Source organism: Miscanthus floridulus, chromosome 12 (genome assembly GCF_019320115.1).
Source record: "Miscanthus floridulus cultivar M001 chromosome 12, ASM1932011v1, whole genome shotgun sequence".
In the NCBI taxonomy this organism is placed as follows: domain Eukaryota; kingdom Viridiplantae; phylum Streptophyta; class Magnoliopsida; order Poales; family Poaceae; genus Miscanthus; species Miscanthus floridulus.
In genome coordinates this window covers 58,802,489-58,819,071 of record NC_089591.1, presented here as the reverse complement: position 1 = coordinate 58,819,071, position 16,583 = coordinate 58,802,489, and the positions used below count along the sequence as shown (strand labels likewise).

Below are 16,583 nucleotides of genomic sequence, written 5' to 3'. Positions count from 1 at the left end.
GAGAACACCAGGCAACAAAATATCAAAAGGAAGGGCTGTGCAATGGCTGCCTCATTAAAAACCTGTCCAGGTAAAACTCACCCTTGTGAGAAACCCTGGACAGGGAAAAAGAGTGCAGCCAGCCCCTTAGTGTAATTCAATTGTTCATTACATCCAATCCACAGGTCCAAAGCATCCAAGTCCAATTAAAATTACAGACCATTACATAAATGAATGACTAATCAAGATAAAGGTTTTCAAAGGCCTCCTCGAGCTCCTTATCCTCCACCATATGTTGTAGCCTTGACTCAGCAGCTTCCCAGTCCTTGATGCATGTGAGTGCCTCCACAGTCTCAGGGTTTAGCCTCCGCCGCCTTTCTTCAATGATCCTGCCAGTGGTACTGAAAGTAGCTTCTGATGAAATGGTAGAAACAGGCACACTGAAAACATCTTTAGCAAGGGTAGAAAGAACTGGATATGTTAGCTTATGATGATGCCACCAGTTCAGGATGTTGAAGTCATCATCCCACTGGCTCACTGTGTCACAGTCCAGATAAGCAGACAGTTCAGAACTACTGCTAGAAGAATTTGCTGCATGTAGCAAAGCAGTAGCAGGAATAGTCCTAGACATATCAAGATTAGGAGGAAGAGAAGAACAGCCAGCTCCAACCATACCACCACCATCATCATCATCATCATATATTTCAGCCCAAGCTGTTCTTTTCTTACCAGATAGGCTTGGAGGGTCAGCCCTTTTGGCCCTTACAGATCCATACAAATCATCATACTTATGATACAGTTTGAAGAGAAGAGTTCTAGTTTGCATGAGCTTATTAGAATAATCAGCATCAGTAAGCAAATTTAACTTTCTAAGCACTTTGTTAAAACCTTTAATTTTAGCTCTTGGATCCAAGATAAATGCAATGCAGTAAAGATCAGGTATGGTTCTCCAATACTTATTGTACTTATCAATCATAGGTTGAACAACAGTTCTAATATGTTCATCATTTTGATACTTATGCAGGTGTATAGCAATCTTAACAATATGATGAACCATAAGTGGGGCAGTAGAATAGTAGACACCAGACAAAGCAACTGTTGAGTCATAAAACAGTTCAAGGAATTCCAGTATTTTAATTGCCATAGCCCAATGATCATGAGTCAAAAGAAAGGGGCCACCTTTAGCTCTAGGATAATTAGACTCAATGAAAGTATGGAAAGTTTCCTTGTGTGGTAGCAAATGCCTAAGCATCAGGTATGTAGAGTTCCATCTAACATCCATGTCCAATGCAAACTTCCTAGGTCTAATACCAGATGCCATGCAATAACTCTTATATGCAGCAACTCTCTGGTTAGAAGAGTTAATGTATGATATTGCAGTTCTGAAAGCATCAATCAAAGGACTAACAGCAACCAGAGCTTCTTTAACAATCAGATTTATGATATGACAAGCACAACGTTGATGCAAAAACAAATCAGAACCTAAATACTCCTTAAGCACAGGTTTTAGTTTATCCATAGCTTTGTTATTAGCCGAGGCATTGTCCAAAGTAACAGAAAAGACCTTGTTCAATATACCATAATCATTAAGCACATTACTAACACGTTCAGCAATGTTCTCAGCATTATGTGATGCATCTATAAGCCTTAAGCCAAGCACTCTTTTTTCAAGTTGCCAATCAGCATTAATGTAATGACCAACAACACTCAAATAATCTTCTTTAGCATTTCCAGACCAAATATCAGAAGTAATAGCAACAGATGAAATGGCATTGTTCTTCAAATCATCAATCAAACGACCACGCTTCTCATTGAAATACTTAAAAAGATCTCTAGCTGTAGTTTGCTTAGAAACAGTTGAGTACCTAGGGTTATGAGCAGTTTTTATGTAATCTTCCCAGGCCTCAGTTTCACCAAGACGTAGGGGAAGATCTAGCCTAGCAAGCAAACGAACAAGCTGAACACGAGCAACCTCAGCAGAATACTCCCAATTACGCATACTACCATCCTTATTGAAAGTAATGTGGGACTGAGCCATGCGACATTTCTCACGCTTTTTAGGGCAAGAGTCTTGATGACGGAGAAGGTGGCCAGTCCCAAATTTAGAATTAGCAGAGTACTCCTTACGGCAGTGAAGACACCGAGCGCCATACCTGACATCCTTACCATTTACCTTCTTGTAGAGCTTCTCGAAATCCTCCCAGCAAACCGAGGTAGAAGGGCGGTTAGGCCGGCTGGTTGAGCCGTCATCAGCAGCGGCTTGAGTGTCACCCTGGACGGCGTTGGGGCCGTCAGCGTCGTCGACGGGAAGTGGGTGAGTAGCAGTACCGCCGTTGAGCTCCTCGGCAGCACGACGACCGAAGAGCTCCTCAGCATCCCCAACAATATCGTCCTCGTCGTCTCCGGTCATCCCGCAGAGGCGCAACTCGTCGTTGATCGTCATGGAGAGACCGATGTCCTCCTGCTCATCCGACATCTCGTCGTCGCCGGCCTCCGGTCCCTCAACGCCAGTGGCTTCAAAAAAAGAAACAGATCTAGGGTTAAATCAAGAAGAAGAAAAAGAAGTAAAAATCAAGAAGAAGAACAGCGAATCAAGAAGAAGAAGAACAAGAACAAGAAACAGATCTAACTCACCTCGCTTGACGGAGCACCAGAGGCAACGGCGACGACGACATCGCTCAGATCCGGCGTCCTGGTACCTCAACGCATCATAGCGGAGCCCCAATGATGCCGGAGTCCGGCGAGCGCGACGAGCGCGACGAGCGCGACGAGAGAGAGACGAAGACGATTCGTTGGAGATCTCAACGACTAAGCTACATCACCGGTCAGAGAGAAGAGAAGGGGTGTACAAGGCCGTGCCGTGTGCCCGTGCAAGCCACCGCCGCTGTCACCAGCCACCGGACGGCGAAAAGAAGAGAGTGAGCGGCTAGGGTTTCGAACGAGAGACGGAGAGAGCAGAGCCGAAGAGCGAGGTGCGCGCGGCGCGGAGGGGGAAGAAATGAGCACAGTACCTTCCCCCGGGCGGCTCCTGGCTTATATAGGCGCCCCACCGCAGCCCTTCATCCAACGGCCAGCGCTCGCCGAGGGCTTCATCCAACGGCTCTTAGCCGTGCCGACCCCGTGCCGGCCTTTGGAGCGGGCCGTGCCCGTGCCGTGCCAACGGGCTAGCATAGCGGCCCAGGCACGGGCACGAGGCCGTGCCGTGCTTGGCACGAGCACGGGAGAGGCCGGGCCGGGCCGTTTTCGGACCGGGCCAAATCAGCACCGTGCCCGTGCTGGCCCGATGGGCCAGGCCCGTTTGGAAAACTTTAGCCCATAGTATGAACAGATGGTGGAGTCACGAGTTATAGTTTTTTTTATGTATACATACAAAAGATTTGATACGTCTCCGTATCTTGATAATTTAGTGAGTAGTAGTAATGTAGTACTATATCCACGTGAGTGTGTGACGAACGATCTCTTCTTGCTTTTTTTTTTTTTTGACAGAAGTCTTTTGGTTTGTAGTGACACTGTAGCCAGAGCCATGGGAACCCGAAAAAAACGAGCTTCTCTGGTTTGGATAGTGTCGGTGAGAGAGAGGAAAGAAGAGGAGAGAAAAATGGAATCTCGCTGTCCGGCCCGTCAGAATGCCAGTATACGCGTGAAGAAATGGCTTCGACAGTGAAAATATTAAAAAGGTCCGATCGGAGGAGCAGCAGCAGTTTCACTGGCGCTTTGGCGGTAGTACGTGCGGTGTTGGATCTGTCTGCAGGCTCTCTGTTCGTTCTCCGGCGACACGACGGGGCCGAGTGGCAGTTGAGTGATGTGACGCCTCGATCCGACACCTGGATAGGATTGTCCGTGTCCCTACCTCCGTTTTGTACCTATGCGGTGGCATGGCAGTGCCTATTCCCCCTCGCTTCCGCTAGGACTGCTGCCTCTCTGTCCCTCGCTCCCTCGGCCTGCATCTTTCCTGTAGACTAGTACCTACTCGTAGTGGAGGAGGAGTAGGACTGTGTGCATCAAGCTTTCACCGCTGAATAACTTTGGGCATGAAGACTCCTAAAATCTGGTGGATATTCATAGGGCTTATTTGACATAGGTCGTAACAAATTCACGAGCTGTTTTTATTGTCAGACACTCATTTACAAAACCAACTTTATAGGTCAAGCTGTTTTTCTCATCTTCTCACAAAGACATAAGCCAGGATAAAGTTGAAAAATGAAGTTTTTTTTAAGCTCTCTCCCTCATTTCTCTCTCTCATCGGTGCACAAAACTGTTGATGAAGCTGATTTGCCAAATATTTTTTTCAAAACAGCTCAGCTTCACCTAGAAAGTTCGTGCATCTGTTTTGAAAAAAAAAAACAGCTTTAGTCCACCGTTGCAACAAGAGAGAGAGAGAAACCCGCGGTCATCCATCCATGAACTTGGAGAGATCCCATCTGAATCGCGGACCGGACACGCACGTAAAAGGAACTATAAAAAAGAGCATTGACCTCTTCGTGCTCTTATCTCGCCGAACATCTTGTTTGACTTGCGGAAACCGAGGCCTTGGATCCGGGAACAACAAGCTAAAGCAAACCACGGACATGTGTGGAGAGAAAAATCATGGAACGGACCGCATTTTTATACGGGTGAATGAAGGCGTTCGCTTGAACAGCTAAAATCTATATTATTTTTCTCTCTCAACAAAATAGCTTCAGCTGGCTTAGGGCAGTCCCAATGATGTATTGATGATGGTTTCTATCCTCATTAAATGACTTGCCACGTAGGTAAAATGTTGACATGGCAACGTAATTAATGAAGAAAAAGAGCAAAAATCCTAGAAATGGTTTACTCATGAAGAAATCAGGTCTTCTCTGGACCCAATGCACAAAGAAACCATGAAATCATCATTGGGGAGAAACCACCAGTTTCTAGAGGGCTCGTGCCACACTCCCATTGGAGAAAGAAGATAGAGTTGGGAGAGAGAAAGAGAAAATAATTATTACACAAAGACACTTCCACTGTAGAAGGTAGTTTCTATAGATGATTTCTTATGCTATGGAAACCGCATCAGTTTCTTACATTGGGACTATCCTTACCAACCGACTTTAATACCAACCGAACAAGCCCGAAACGCATTCAGATTAGCGCTTACTACAAATACAAAAATAATAGTACGCGAAAGCACCAACATCTCTTGGATCGGTCTCTTCTGCGCAAGTGCAACAGACATCTCTGCAGGTTGACTTTTGGAACCCGGTTCGATCGAGAGAGAGAGAAAATGGGTCGTTCGGATCAATCGTGTCGGCCTATAAACACCTGCGGAAACCGGAAGAAACATCTGCGAAGACGCCTGTCCCACGTGGCCGGCACATGAGCAGCCCCCGGCGCCGGCCGGTTCGCTTGGGCGCGCCCACGTGCCGCGCGACTCGTGAGGCGCCCGGCGCATTGCTTGGATCGCGCGGTCGTGCATGCATGGCCCGTGCCCGCGCCCGGCCGGGGATGAGACAGCGCTTCGCTCCAGTTCGTTAGGATTGCTGGGTCATGTCATGTGACTCGTTGAATTGGCAATGCCGTGCACTCGTACGTGCACAGTGCATGCATGCATCGGCGGCACGGGTCAAAGGCTCGTGTGCATGTACGATTGAGAGACTACGCCATGTGCTTTTTTTTTTCTTTCCATGCGGTGCGCGCAGAGCGGATCGGGCCTAGCGGTGCCAGGCTGGCCAAGACCTGACTCGGTGCGCGGCGCGGACGACTCACGCGGCAACGGCCGCACGGAACAATGCAGCAGACTTGCAGAGAGGAGATGGACCGTACCGACCGTCTGGCTCTCCCTACGCACGACATGTTTGTTTCCACTTTCCTTCTGCCGACCCACGACCGTCGGTGCATCTGCACCTTCTTCCGTGCTGTGCACATCAGCACACACATCCGTGCTTCCATCATGTCACCGCGGGGGATTCACGTGAGCACAGAACACTTCGTCCGTTTTTTACATGCCCCGCTGATTTATCCGGCGTAAGTCAAATTTTGACCATTCATTTTGCAAAATCCTTATAGTTTTTTACAACATATATATAGAATACATATTATATATAATAGTGTTTTCATAGTGAATCCAAAAACATAGGTCCTATATTATAGCGGAGGAGGAGCAACATGTTGGGGGACAAACCTGGACATTGAGTAAGATTCCATCAATTAGTCTAAGTGGCAAAACTAGCCCACTCTGCACCATATCGTGTCAGAGCAGAGCGGGGTGGGGCGGACACCGAGCCCATGCACGGTTCACGCCGTGCGCGTTTTACAAGCCAATCATCTCTCTCAACTTCACATCTGATGCACACAATTATCGCTTATTTACGTCGAACCAGTGTTTAGTCAAATCTCATATGTGACTAAGACTATTCCACCTAAAATTTTATTTGATTTTAATTCATTATAAAATTTAGCTAATCCAATTTAAAATCCGACACACATCTTTGATGTCATAGTCATACCACTAAATTAAAATCCGCGACACACCTTTGATGTCATACCGCTATTTTTTTGGAAAAAATTTCCTTATAGGTTGGGAAAAAAATATACTTCCTTTCTGCAAAAAAAAAGAAAGAAAATCATTGCAAGGTTCGATTTATTATATTATTTATTTGCTGCATACTTATGGGCCGGCCCAAATCTAACCCGATATTCCGCAAGCACAAACCCTGTTTTCATTGGCCCGAGCCATCTTGCACGCTACCCATGCCGACGCAAACCCGAAAGAAATCCAGCCCAGACGACCCAAAGCATGACATCCACGAGCCAACCGCCGTCTGGTAGTTCTGTACTGTACTTCTGTACTGTATATGGGAGTGTTTTGTTCCCGCCGCGGCGCCCATCACCGCCTGCAGCTCTGACTGCCAGCGGCCGCCGGCCGCCGCAGATGCAGAACCCCAGCGGAACCATCCTCCAGCTCTACCACGCGGGCCGGCTTTCCGCCGCGCTCCGGGCCTTTGAGTCGCTCCCCTCCTCGCCCGCATCCGCATCCGGCCCCGACTTTCTCTCCCCCGCTGCCTATGCCGCGCTCGTCGCGGCCTGCTCCCGCCTCCGCTCCCTCCCGCAGGGGCGCCTCGTCCACCGTCACCTCCTTGCCTCCTCCGCTAGGGACCCATGCCTCGCTCACAACACCATTCTCAGCAACCACCTCATCACCATGTACGGCCGCTGTGCCGCCCCAGACTCTGCCCGCGTGGTGTTCGACGGGATGCTCGACAGGAACCCCGTCTCCTGGGCCGCCGTTATCGCGGCACATGCGCAGAACAGACGTTGCGCCGACGCCATGGGCCTCTTCTCCTCCATGCTGCGGTCGGGGACCATGCCCGACCAGTTTGCGCTTGGCAGTGCGGTCCGCGCGTGCTCGGAGCTTGGGGACTTGGGCCTAGGGAGGCAGGTGCATGCGCAGGCCATAAAATGGGAGAGCGGAAGTGACCTGATCGTGCAGAACGCACTCGTCACCATGTACTCCAAGAACGGTTCAGTTGGGGATGGATTCGCGCTCTTTGAGAGGATTAGGGACAAAGATTTGATTTCATGGGGGTCAATCATCGCCGGGCTTGCACAGCAAGGTCGTGAAATGGACGCACTACAAATTTTTAGGGAGATGATCGCTGAGGGCATGCACCAACCCAACGAGTTCCATTTTGGGAGCGTCTTTAGGGCCTGCTCTGTTGTTGTTAACAGTTTGGAGTATGGGGAGCAGATTCACGGTTTATCTGTCAAGTATATGTTGGACCGCGATTCATATGCAGGTTGCTCATTAAGTGACATGTATGCCCGTTGCAATAAGCTTGACTCAGCAAGGAAGGTGTTTTACAGAATTGAGTCACCTGATTTGGTTTCTTGGAATTCCTTAATAAATGCTTTCTCTGCTGAGGGGCTCCTTAGTGAGGCTATGGTCCTGTTCTCTGAGATGAGAGATTCTGGTATGAGTCCTGATGGTATCACTGTTATGGCTTTGTTATGTGCGTGTGTTGGCTGTGATGCTTTACATCAAGGTAGATCCATCCACTCGTACTTGGTCAAATTAGGTTTAGGCGGGGATGTTATGGTATGCAATTCTTTACTCAGCATGTATGCAAGGTGTTTGGATTTCCCCTCTGCGATGGATGTCTTTCACGAGACAAATGATCGTGATGTTGTCACCTGGAACAGCATTCTTACTGCTTGTGTGCAGCACCAGCATCTGGAAGATGTATTTAAGTTATTCAGCCTCTTGCACAGATCAATGCCAAGTCTGGATAGGATCAGTCTAAACAATGTTTTGAGTGCTTCTGCTGAGCTGGGTTACTTTGAAATGGTGAAACAGGTTCATGCATATGCCTTCAAGGTTGGACTGGTGGGTGATGCAGTGCTGAGTAATGGTCTGATTGACACTTATGCTAAATGTGGAAGTTTAGATGATGCCAACAAGCTCTTTGAAATAATGGGCACTGGCCGCGATGTGTTCTCTTGGAGCAGCTTGATTGTTGGATATGCGCAATTTGGTTATGCAAAGGAAGCACTTGATTTATTTGCCAGGATGAGAAACCTTGGAGTCAAGCCAAATCATGTAACCTTTGTTGGTGTCCTCACAGCATGCAGTCGTGTAGGACTTGTTGATGAAGGCTGCTATTACTACAGTATTATGGAACCTGAATATGGCATTGTCCCAACGAGAGAGCATTGCTCATGTGTCCTTGATTTGTTGGCCCGTGCTGGGAGACTAAGAGAGGCGGCAAAGTTTGTTGATCAAATGCCATTTGAACCTGATATTATAATGTGGAAGACTCTGCTAGCCGCTAGCAGAACACATAATAATGTCGAGATGGGAAAGAGAGCGGCAGAAGGTATTTTAAATATTGATCCTTCTCATTCAGCAGCCTATGTCCTTTTGTGCAACATATATGCTTCATCTGGCAATTGGAATGAGTTTGCAAGATTGAAGAAGGATATGAGAAGCAGTGGAGTCCAGAAATCACCTGGAAAGAGTTGGATTAAACTCAAAGGCTAGCTGAAAGTCTTTATTGTAGAGGACAGATCGCACCCAGAGTCTGATGAAATTTACACAATGCTGGAGCTAATTGGATTGGAAATGGTAAAAGCGGGTTATATCCCAGAACTTTCATGTCACTCATGTAAATATGTTAGTTCTGACCACACATATTATGATTTGCTGAGCGAAGAAATGTTAGCTGAATGTGGTTGAGTCAGTTCACAACAGTTATTGCTGATTCCCTAGGTTTTTCTTGTACCATGTCACAAGATTTTTTGTCAATTGCCAAAGGAAATCAAGGTTCACTAGAATTGCACCACCAAATCTCGATAAGATACTTGGAGCTTACCTTTGTGGGCTGCATTTTGATGATTCAGTGACGGCAGGTTGTGGATTTCCCTTTCCTAAATGAATGGAAGAAAAGGTATGGTCTGTGACCAGAAGTAATCTGTTTCTTTGGTTCCAGACTCTGGTTTCTAGTTGAACTATTCTACATGAGCTAGAAATGTCTTAACATTGTGGTTGGACTGTGTACATAGTAGTGAATCTGTGGAGGAAGCTACTGAAGTTGATGCTGCTGTTTCATAGCTGATGGCAGGTTCTTCTGCCGCCCCCTCAAACTCTGTAATGATTTCTGTTGTAATCTAGTTTTGGAAAAAATAGCTGATGGCAGGTTACACCTGTTTGAAGTGCCACATATTCGTGTTGAGTAGGTTTCAAGCTAGTGGAAAATTAAAACCTTTGAATTTTTAATTTACTGCTCAGAAGCCCTGCCTTTTATGGGTAGCAGCTTGCTAGTACACTGCCTGAAAGGTGTTCGTACCAACACATTTCATGCAAGCAGCTTTGATGATACATCTCTTGCGTAGACCACTTTTGCATAAATGAATCCACTTGGAGCAACAGAGGCATAATGTTTTTATCCTCCATTTCTTTCACCTTGGAATTGGACCTGATTCTGAGCTGATGGTAGACTGCTGGTTTTATTGTGTACTTAGAGTAGCAGTTCAGAAGTGATCTATGGAATGTCCTCAAGATTTATTGTTTGATTTTGTTAGACTACATCTGCTAAAGTATAGTTTGCTGCACTAGTAAAACTTCAGCTGGAACTGTTGTGTGTAGAATACAATCAAATAATAATTTTAATGTCAAAATATACATTCTCTACAAATTTTAAAATCTTCCTTTCCTAAAAAGGAAATCAAGAATGAAAAGAATGGCTTTCCAGGTCCATTAAATTCAAAGGGCAGTTCATACTAGACCTAAACTACAAGAAAAGCCTTAGCAGTCGTGAGATAAACCATTTGCTTTCTTGGTGTCGTTGCTGTCTTTAGTTGACAAAAGTGGTTCAGCCTCCTTATCTGGCATCTACATATACATCATAAAAAACATCAAAAAGGGTGAACTGAAAAAAGGTTGTACATATTAAATTGTACTTCAAGGACGATTTGGCAATTTTTGTTGCATACTTTCATAATGAAAATTATGTTGCAGCTGTGTTGAGCATATTTGATATCCCATCCAGAAGCTAAAATAGTTTACACATGGTGCTTGTAGCGCACATTGTTCCTTAAACATTACAAGGCCCAATCTGGTTCACAGTATTGGAGGCACCATAATGTTTGTCTATCTGTACCATACTAATGCTTAATACTGATTCTGGTCGGTGTGCCAATTCTATTCAAATCTAAAGTATATTTTTTTTTTAAATCAATTTTTATTTCGCCGTGATTATACCAAAATAGAAGAGTATAGGAAGCAGGACAGTCATTGGCACGGCTGTTCTATGCTTATCACTTCTTTTGTTCCATAAAAAAACTGTCTATGATAAATATGATTTAAAAAAAAGGATAAATATGAATTATAATGCATGTTATTCAAGGATTGGAAAAAAATAAAACCTGTGAAACTGGCAGAGCATCATTTGCTGACTTCTTCTTGCCCTCTCTTACAGAGAAGTAGGAGTACAGTGCCATCCCAAATATGGCAATTAGAATGCCCAATATGTTCCTTAGAGTGAAAGGATCATGTAATAGAGTGTAGCCAAATGATAGAACCAGACATGTCTTAAGGTGACCAAGCACCTGGTACGTCACCGGGGATGTTGTTCCAATCACAAGAAATGTACTGAAGTTCACAGACACCGCAATCAAGCAAGATAGGACAATGAAACCCTGCATACAATTCATATAGAGCGGATCATTTTTCATTTCATTGTCAAATTTGAGGTATACATGAGATTCTTTTCCAATAGGCAAGAATATGACAAGAGAGTAATACTGACTTGAAAATGCTGTTCTATTCTAGCAATAACTGCTGATGCCATTGTATGCTTGATTTTATTTTTAATTCTGTAGGTATCACCGAACTATTTGCGTTTAAAGCACTTTCACATTATTAAAGATCTACACACAGAGCAAATACCAATTAGTTTGTTAGCAATCTTGCAGGTCTCAGAATTTTAATATTCTGCAAATTATGGAATTGGCTGGTTGCATGCCTTAAATCAATTGAGTTCCCTAAATAATTGCAAGAATACTATTTCATCATGTATTTAGGTAAAGTATTAAGATCATACCAGAACTGGAGCAGAGTATTTGTGTGCAAAGACACTCCGGTTAGTAAGGAGTTGATCCACAAAAGGGCCAGTTGCAAACAGAATGGCCGCCTGGTAAGGAGCAGATTGGTACAGAAGCTGTGTTGAGGAGACCTTCAACCTCTTCTGTATTGTATTTGTGAGCTTCGTTCAAAAAAGATTTGGTCAAGGATTAGCATGTGGCGCTGGTATATGAAGAATGTGGCAGATTCATGCCAAGTGATCCATAAAGTGGCTCAAACTAGGTCTGTAAATAGCTTATAAGATTTTCAGTACTGGGTCCTTGTATGCTGTTTGTTTTAATAATGAACTACTTTATCAATGTACATTGCAATGAGAAGTGGGTTAAAAAGAAACTAAAAATATTTACTTTCACCTTAAAGTTTTGAGACTATTGATTACTGTATTACTATAATGTAGGATACAATTTGGCCAACACAAGTGGTGGCAATGGCGAGGCCAGAAAGGACGGACCCAAGCAGATTTAGCTTGAGATCAGTAACTGAAGCGATTCCTACTCCAAGAAGTAAGACCAGAAGAGAAAGCTTGATACTCTCGCTGCACATCATTGAATTGGTATTAGCTCAGTGAAAATAACAGTTAATACCACAGGGACCATTTAGGCCCAGAAAACGATAGACATATTTAATCAATCATTTGATCCAAGAGTTTATTTGAAAATATCTGAAACTTAATTGTTCTCCTGAATCAAAAGTACAAAATGGATCCAGAAGATTTCAGTGTTTAGTTAAGTTATTTTCTATCATTCTTTTGACCGTAAATGAGGTCCGATATTGTGAGAGAACTGCTCTAGTTTATATCTCGAACCTGAATCTTCTCTTCAAGAAGATAGTCTCCAATAGCACAGTGAAAGGTATGATCGCCAATTTTGTCATCTGTAGAACATACTAAGTTTAATGTATCTGCTCATGTTTTATATAGAACGGTACCTAGACGAGCTTACCTGGTAGAATCCAATGGAGTTGAATCCTAAACTCAGGTTGAGAAGGCCAATTGACGTGCCATTCAGCAACCCAAAGAGTATCACTGTCTGTCCATCAATTGCCTTGGGCTCGAAGAAATGTAAGCGTTGTGCCACATGGAGGGTACAGAAGGTCACCATCAGATGCCAGCTTGTTAATGTTGTAGCTGCATTGGTTCATAAACAAGACATGTCAACATCACACTCTGATAAGTATGCAAATTTGGTGCATCCATGATGTTTTGTTATTCAAGATCCATTGATGCTTGGAAAAACAAAGTATGTTGTACTAACCAAATGGAAAACCAAGTGTGCTGATGAGAGCTTTGTTGCAGATGACAATGGCAACTGAAGATGCAACAGAGAGTGCAAGTGACCCGATCACACCGAGCTGGAAACCAGCTGACATCTTGACCAACTGGTGTTTGTCTGCTTGTCTGAATCCAAATCTGTAAAGATTAGTCTAAGGTATGCATACTAAACTTGAGAAACTGAAAGCATATCAAGTTCGTTCCCTGCGTCTGTTTGGCTTGAACTCATTGCTATTGTACAACCATAGTCTTTTGTTAAAGTAATTCTGTCCATTTGTTATTATGAATTATCGAACCATTGGTGCCCTAACTCACTTGAGCACAGAACGGGCTGGGTGGTAGTTAGCATTTGTTTGACTATAGCATCCTTGTTGCCAGAACCCATGATTTTCGTTGTAGAATGCAAAGGGTGGTCATAATCTTAGCTGGCCCAAGCCCAATTCATGAACAAGAACAATATGTAGATGGTTATAGGGAAAAGAGAATGCATTTGTTCAATCTGGTGGAGATTTTCTTATATGTGTCACATAGACATCACAAAAACGTAAGCCTGGCACTTGGCTTGCCGCATATAATATGCTCACACCAAACAAGGCTAATCATGACCAAGTTGGTCATCACAAAAAGCGACTAAGGCTAGTAGGTAGTAACCCAACATGCCTATATATTGACTAACAGCCTGTTCGGGAGGCCGTATCGTATCGTAGATTATTTACTGCTGGCTGGTTTGGTGTGAGAGAAAAACACTGTTCCCGGCTGGAAATTTACGATCGTTTACGAGCAAGCGAACAGGCTTCCGGTCAGCTCAAGATCAGGAAGTGCAAAGTTCGTCTGATTGCACATGTGTATGCTGCTTTTACCTACCAAATGACTGTACATTGTACCAGACCTAACTTTTGTGTCAGTAGCTAGCCTTGTCTTATACTGTTGGCTTGTCCTATATTTTGGAGAGCTGGAGCCTACTACTACCTACTGGACTGCTACTGGGCCTCAGATGCACAACAAACAGGTGGTTACAGTTGCTTTCAAATGCTTCATAAGATTACCAAAAAAAAAAAAGATTCATAAGATGACCGGAATAGAAGAAAATGAACACATGCATGGTCTTATGGTTATCCAATCCACCTCACACTTCATGTGTTTGGTGGTCACTTATTATAATATATATTAATATGTTGCTTATGAAGTAGCTTTGCATGGTTGGTAAGATCGAAGTGGTTGAGAAGGAAATTTGTTGAAACTGACCTTTTGTTGTAGTGGAAATGGATGGAAAATCCTAATGCATCAATCTCCGTGACAGAGGATTATGCTCTCTTTAGATTGATTCTTATTTCCTTCTGTTGCCAACTAAATTGATGGGAATTTGCAACCCAAATCAATTTGTCTTTTTTTTTTTTAATAAAAAATCTGCCAATACTAGAAAGCCTAAAGTAGGGAGCTCATGTTGATGCAGATGTACGGGCTGAAAGGCTAGATGCATCTAACATGGCTAGCATTGCCGTAAAGGCATGGGTAGACAGCCCTACTCAATTATTTCATGAAAATCATCACACGCTGTATAAACTTTTCCAGCTGAAATAATAGCCACCCATAAAACAATGACCAGAGTCGTTAAAATCATCTAACCTGATGCTTTGGGATTTCTGATTTATTGCTTTTGTGTGCATTTTGTTCACATAGGCAGTTTGACACATAGCATGGGATCAACGAAGACACATGCTAATAGCCTGCCGGGACCAGGTAACTTTGAAATGCCTATTTCGTTAATTAATAAAAAGCAGTTTCAGACTCCTACCGTGCTAATAACAGTATAAGCAATACGTGAACATAAATCTTAGAGAGAAAAATCTACAAATTATCACGAATCAGGAGAAAATGAGAAGGGCTGTTCGGGTGGCTTCAGAATATGACAATAGAAAACAGTTAGCATACACATTACACTGTTGATACAAGTATACTTTTATAATGATAATAATTGCTTCTCTGAATCTAGCCGGACAACAAGTATATTTTGGTAATAATGCGCAGGCTTGTCAACCATTAAGTTTATGAGTTACATTGTCAAAATTCAAAAGGCATAGAATAGAATGAAGAAATGAGCACAACAATTCGAAACCAGATACAACCTCTTGTCACCGAGTCCACTAGACAGAAATCTAGAACCGACTAAACAAGGGCAGTGGGAAGCAAACAACATTGATAGATAAAGATCAGACGACAGTCATAATGAATTGGTGCTTACTTGAGACTTGAGCTGTCGCAACAATCTCTGTCTTCCCCTGCTCCCTGTTCCTTCCTCTTCTCCAGGTTCCGAGAGAGAGAGAGGTGGCTGTTCGCCTATGAAGAGGAAGAGGAAGAGGAAGAGAGGGAGGGCGACGCACTTTTATGTCCAGAGTTTACAGGGGGGCGAAGGTGCAGAGGCGCGCGCGCGCGCGTATGGTGGGCGGTTAGGCTGCTTCGCTTGGATTGGATGCTGGTCAGTGGATGCTTCCTTGGCGAGCCTACAAGGCATCGTGCAACATGCCACCATGTTGTTGCTACTGGTCTATCGCGTACGTTGACGCATGCCGATTGCCGACCAGCAAAATGTTCTAGATTACCCGGGCCACGGCCAGCATAGAAAACGATGCTAGGAATAGCGAGGGAGTTGGTGCCGGAAAGATGAACCGCGACGTTGCAGAGTGCAGTATCGTATATACTCTATCTTTTTTTTTTTTTTTTTTGCCAATAAAGGAGTACGAGTATACTCTATGGAGGGGCTATCTCTTTGAACAGGTAACTGTGTCTTGTTGTCATGTTGTGGACAGTCAAATCTCTCCTGTTATCAGCGCCTGTTGTTACTCCGTGATGTACGGACCGATGAACCTTAATTAGAGTTGACTGTAATAACCCATTGGACCGTTTGTGGGAGCATTCGCATGGTGTGCCAAGACCCAAGAGTAAGAAGACTTCTGCTGACTGGTGGTTTAACATGTTGACACATTGTCATCAGTCAGATCGCTAAAATTGTGCGTGCCGCTTTCAGCTCTTCGAATTTCCTTGCGAAAGAATGCTTCCATCTCCCGTGACATTTTATAGTCCTTTTTTTTATCATTTTATCTTGCCTGATCTGGCACGATGGTCACTCTTGGTTCCTTTCGCTGGAACAAACCACCAGAGCGTACTTCTTTCCAATTAATTTACTCTACCGATGGATCGGAGGCAAGGACAATGCGAAAAGGATCTTTTTATCTCAACAGGCGGTGCGTCCAATGTATATAGCTCGAGAACATCAGAGCCTTGACATGAGTTTGCGCGATCAACTGTAACTTCAATTCTAGTTCACCTGATAGTTTCCAGATCACAGAGACAGTACGACAAAAACATCCCACCATTTGCAGCTCATACCACTTTCTCGCTCAAACAAGTTAGAACAACAACGCTTAGAAAGTAATGCAGGTGATGCATCAGCTGAACCGAGCAACAGTCAACCTGCCAGATGCATCATGAGAGAGCCATTGCGACCTAAATCAACAGAGGTACATCCACCACTCCGAATAAAAATAAGCCACGCCACGCTGAAAAAAAGGACCAAAAACTTGCTGTAGGCTCCAATGATTGACAAACAAAAATAAGAGGTGGTTTTCGGCACCTTGTTTGTTTTGTCACTTGGAGCACAAGGTTGGGAGGACGAGGGAGGTGGTGGTTGTAAATAAAGCATGGGGGTTCCTGGGGATGCAAGCAAAGGCAATGGCC

The 16,583-nt window shown here is 44.2% G+C and overlaps 3 protein-coding genes across 4 annotated transcripts; 1 reads left to right on the top strand and 2 right to left on the bottom strand.

Annotated features, from left to right (window-relative positions):
• Positions 1-217: 217 nt before the first annotated feature.
• LOC136495954 (zinc finger BED domain-containing protein RICESLEEPER 2-like) lies at positions 218-2,654 on the bottom strand. The gene is made up of 2 exons (XM_066491722.1): positions 2,614-2,654; positions 218-2,513 (listed from the first exon to the last, which is right to left on the bottom strand). The coding sequence occupies exons 1-2, from the start codon at positions 2,652-2,654 to the stop codon at positions 218-220; spliced, it is 2,337 nt and encodes a 778-aa protein (XP_066347819.1).
• Positions 2,655-6,809: 4,155 nt separating this feature from the next.
• On the top strand, positions 6,810-9,918 carry LOC136496610 (pentatricopeptide repeat-containing protein At3g53360, mitochondrial-like). The gene has a single exon (XM_066492333.1). It carries the CDS (start codon positions 6,872-6,874, stop codon positions 8,975-8,977), a length of 2,106 nt encoding a protein of 701 aa, XP_066348430.1. The 5' UTR covers positions 6,810-6,871; the 3' UTR covers positions 8,978-9,918.
• A 139-nt stretch (positions 9,919-10,057) lies between these two features.
• Positions 10,058-15,439, bottom strand: LOC136496612 (UDP-xylose transporter 1-like). Of its 2 annotated transcripts, none has more exons than XM_066492335.1 (8): positions 15,091-15,439; positions 12,832-12,986; positions 12,520-12,704; positions 12,384-12,451; positions 11,981-12,113; positions 11,538-11,699; positions 10,861-11,133; positions 10,058-10,327 (listed from the first exon to the last, which is right to left on the bottom strand). In XM_066492335.1, exons 2-8 carry the CDS (start codon positions 12,944-12,946, stop codon positions 10,241-10,243), a joined length of 1,023 nt encoding a protein of 340 aa, XP_066348432.1. In that variant the 5' UTR covers positions 12,947-12,986; positions 15,091-15,439; the 3' UTR covers positions 10,058-10,240. The 2 variants fall into 2 exon arrangements, with proteins under 2 accessions (XP_066348432.1, XP_066348431.1); XM_066492334.1 differs by having other exon boundaries at positions 12,832-12,974; positions 15,091-15,437.
• Positions 15,440-16,583: the final 1,144 nt, after the last annotated feature.

Coding starts and splice junctions, on each gene's coding strand:
- LOC136496612 (XM_066492335.1), bottom strand. CDS start 12,946: ATGTCAGCTGGTTTCCAGCTCGGTGTGATCGGGTCACTTGCACTCTCT. Junction 12,114..12,383: donor TTCTTGAAGAGAAGATTCAG/GTTCGAGATATA, acceptor AATGATGTGCAG/CGAGAGTATCAAGCTTTCTC. Junction 11,134..11,537: donor AATACTCTGCTCCAGTTCTG/GTATGATCTTAA, acceptor AATTGTATGCAG/GGTTTCATTGTCCTATCTTG.
- LOC136495954 (XM_066491722.1), bottom strand. CDS start 2,654: ATGTCGTCGTCGCCGTTGCCTCTGGTGCTCCGTCAAGCGAG. Junction 2,514..2,613: donor CTGGTGCTCCGTCAAGCGAG/GTGAGTTAGATC, acceptor ATTTAACCCTAG/ATCTGTTTCTTTTTTTGAAG.
- LOC136496610 (XM_066492333.1), top strand. CDS start 6,872: ATGCAGAACCCCAGCGGAACCATCCTCCAGCTCTACCACGCGGGCCGG.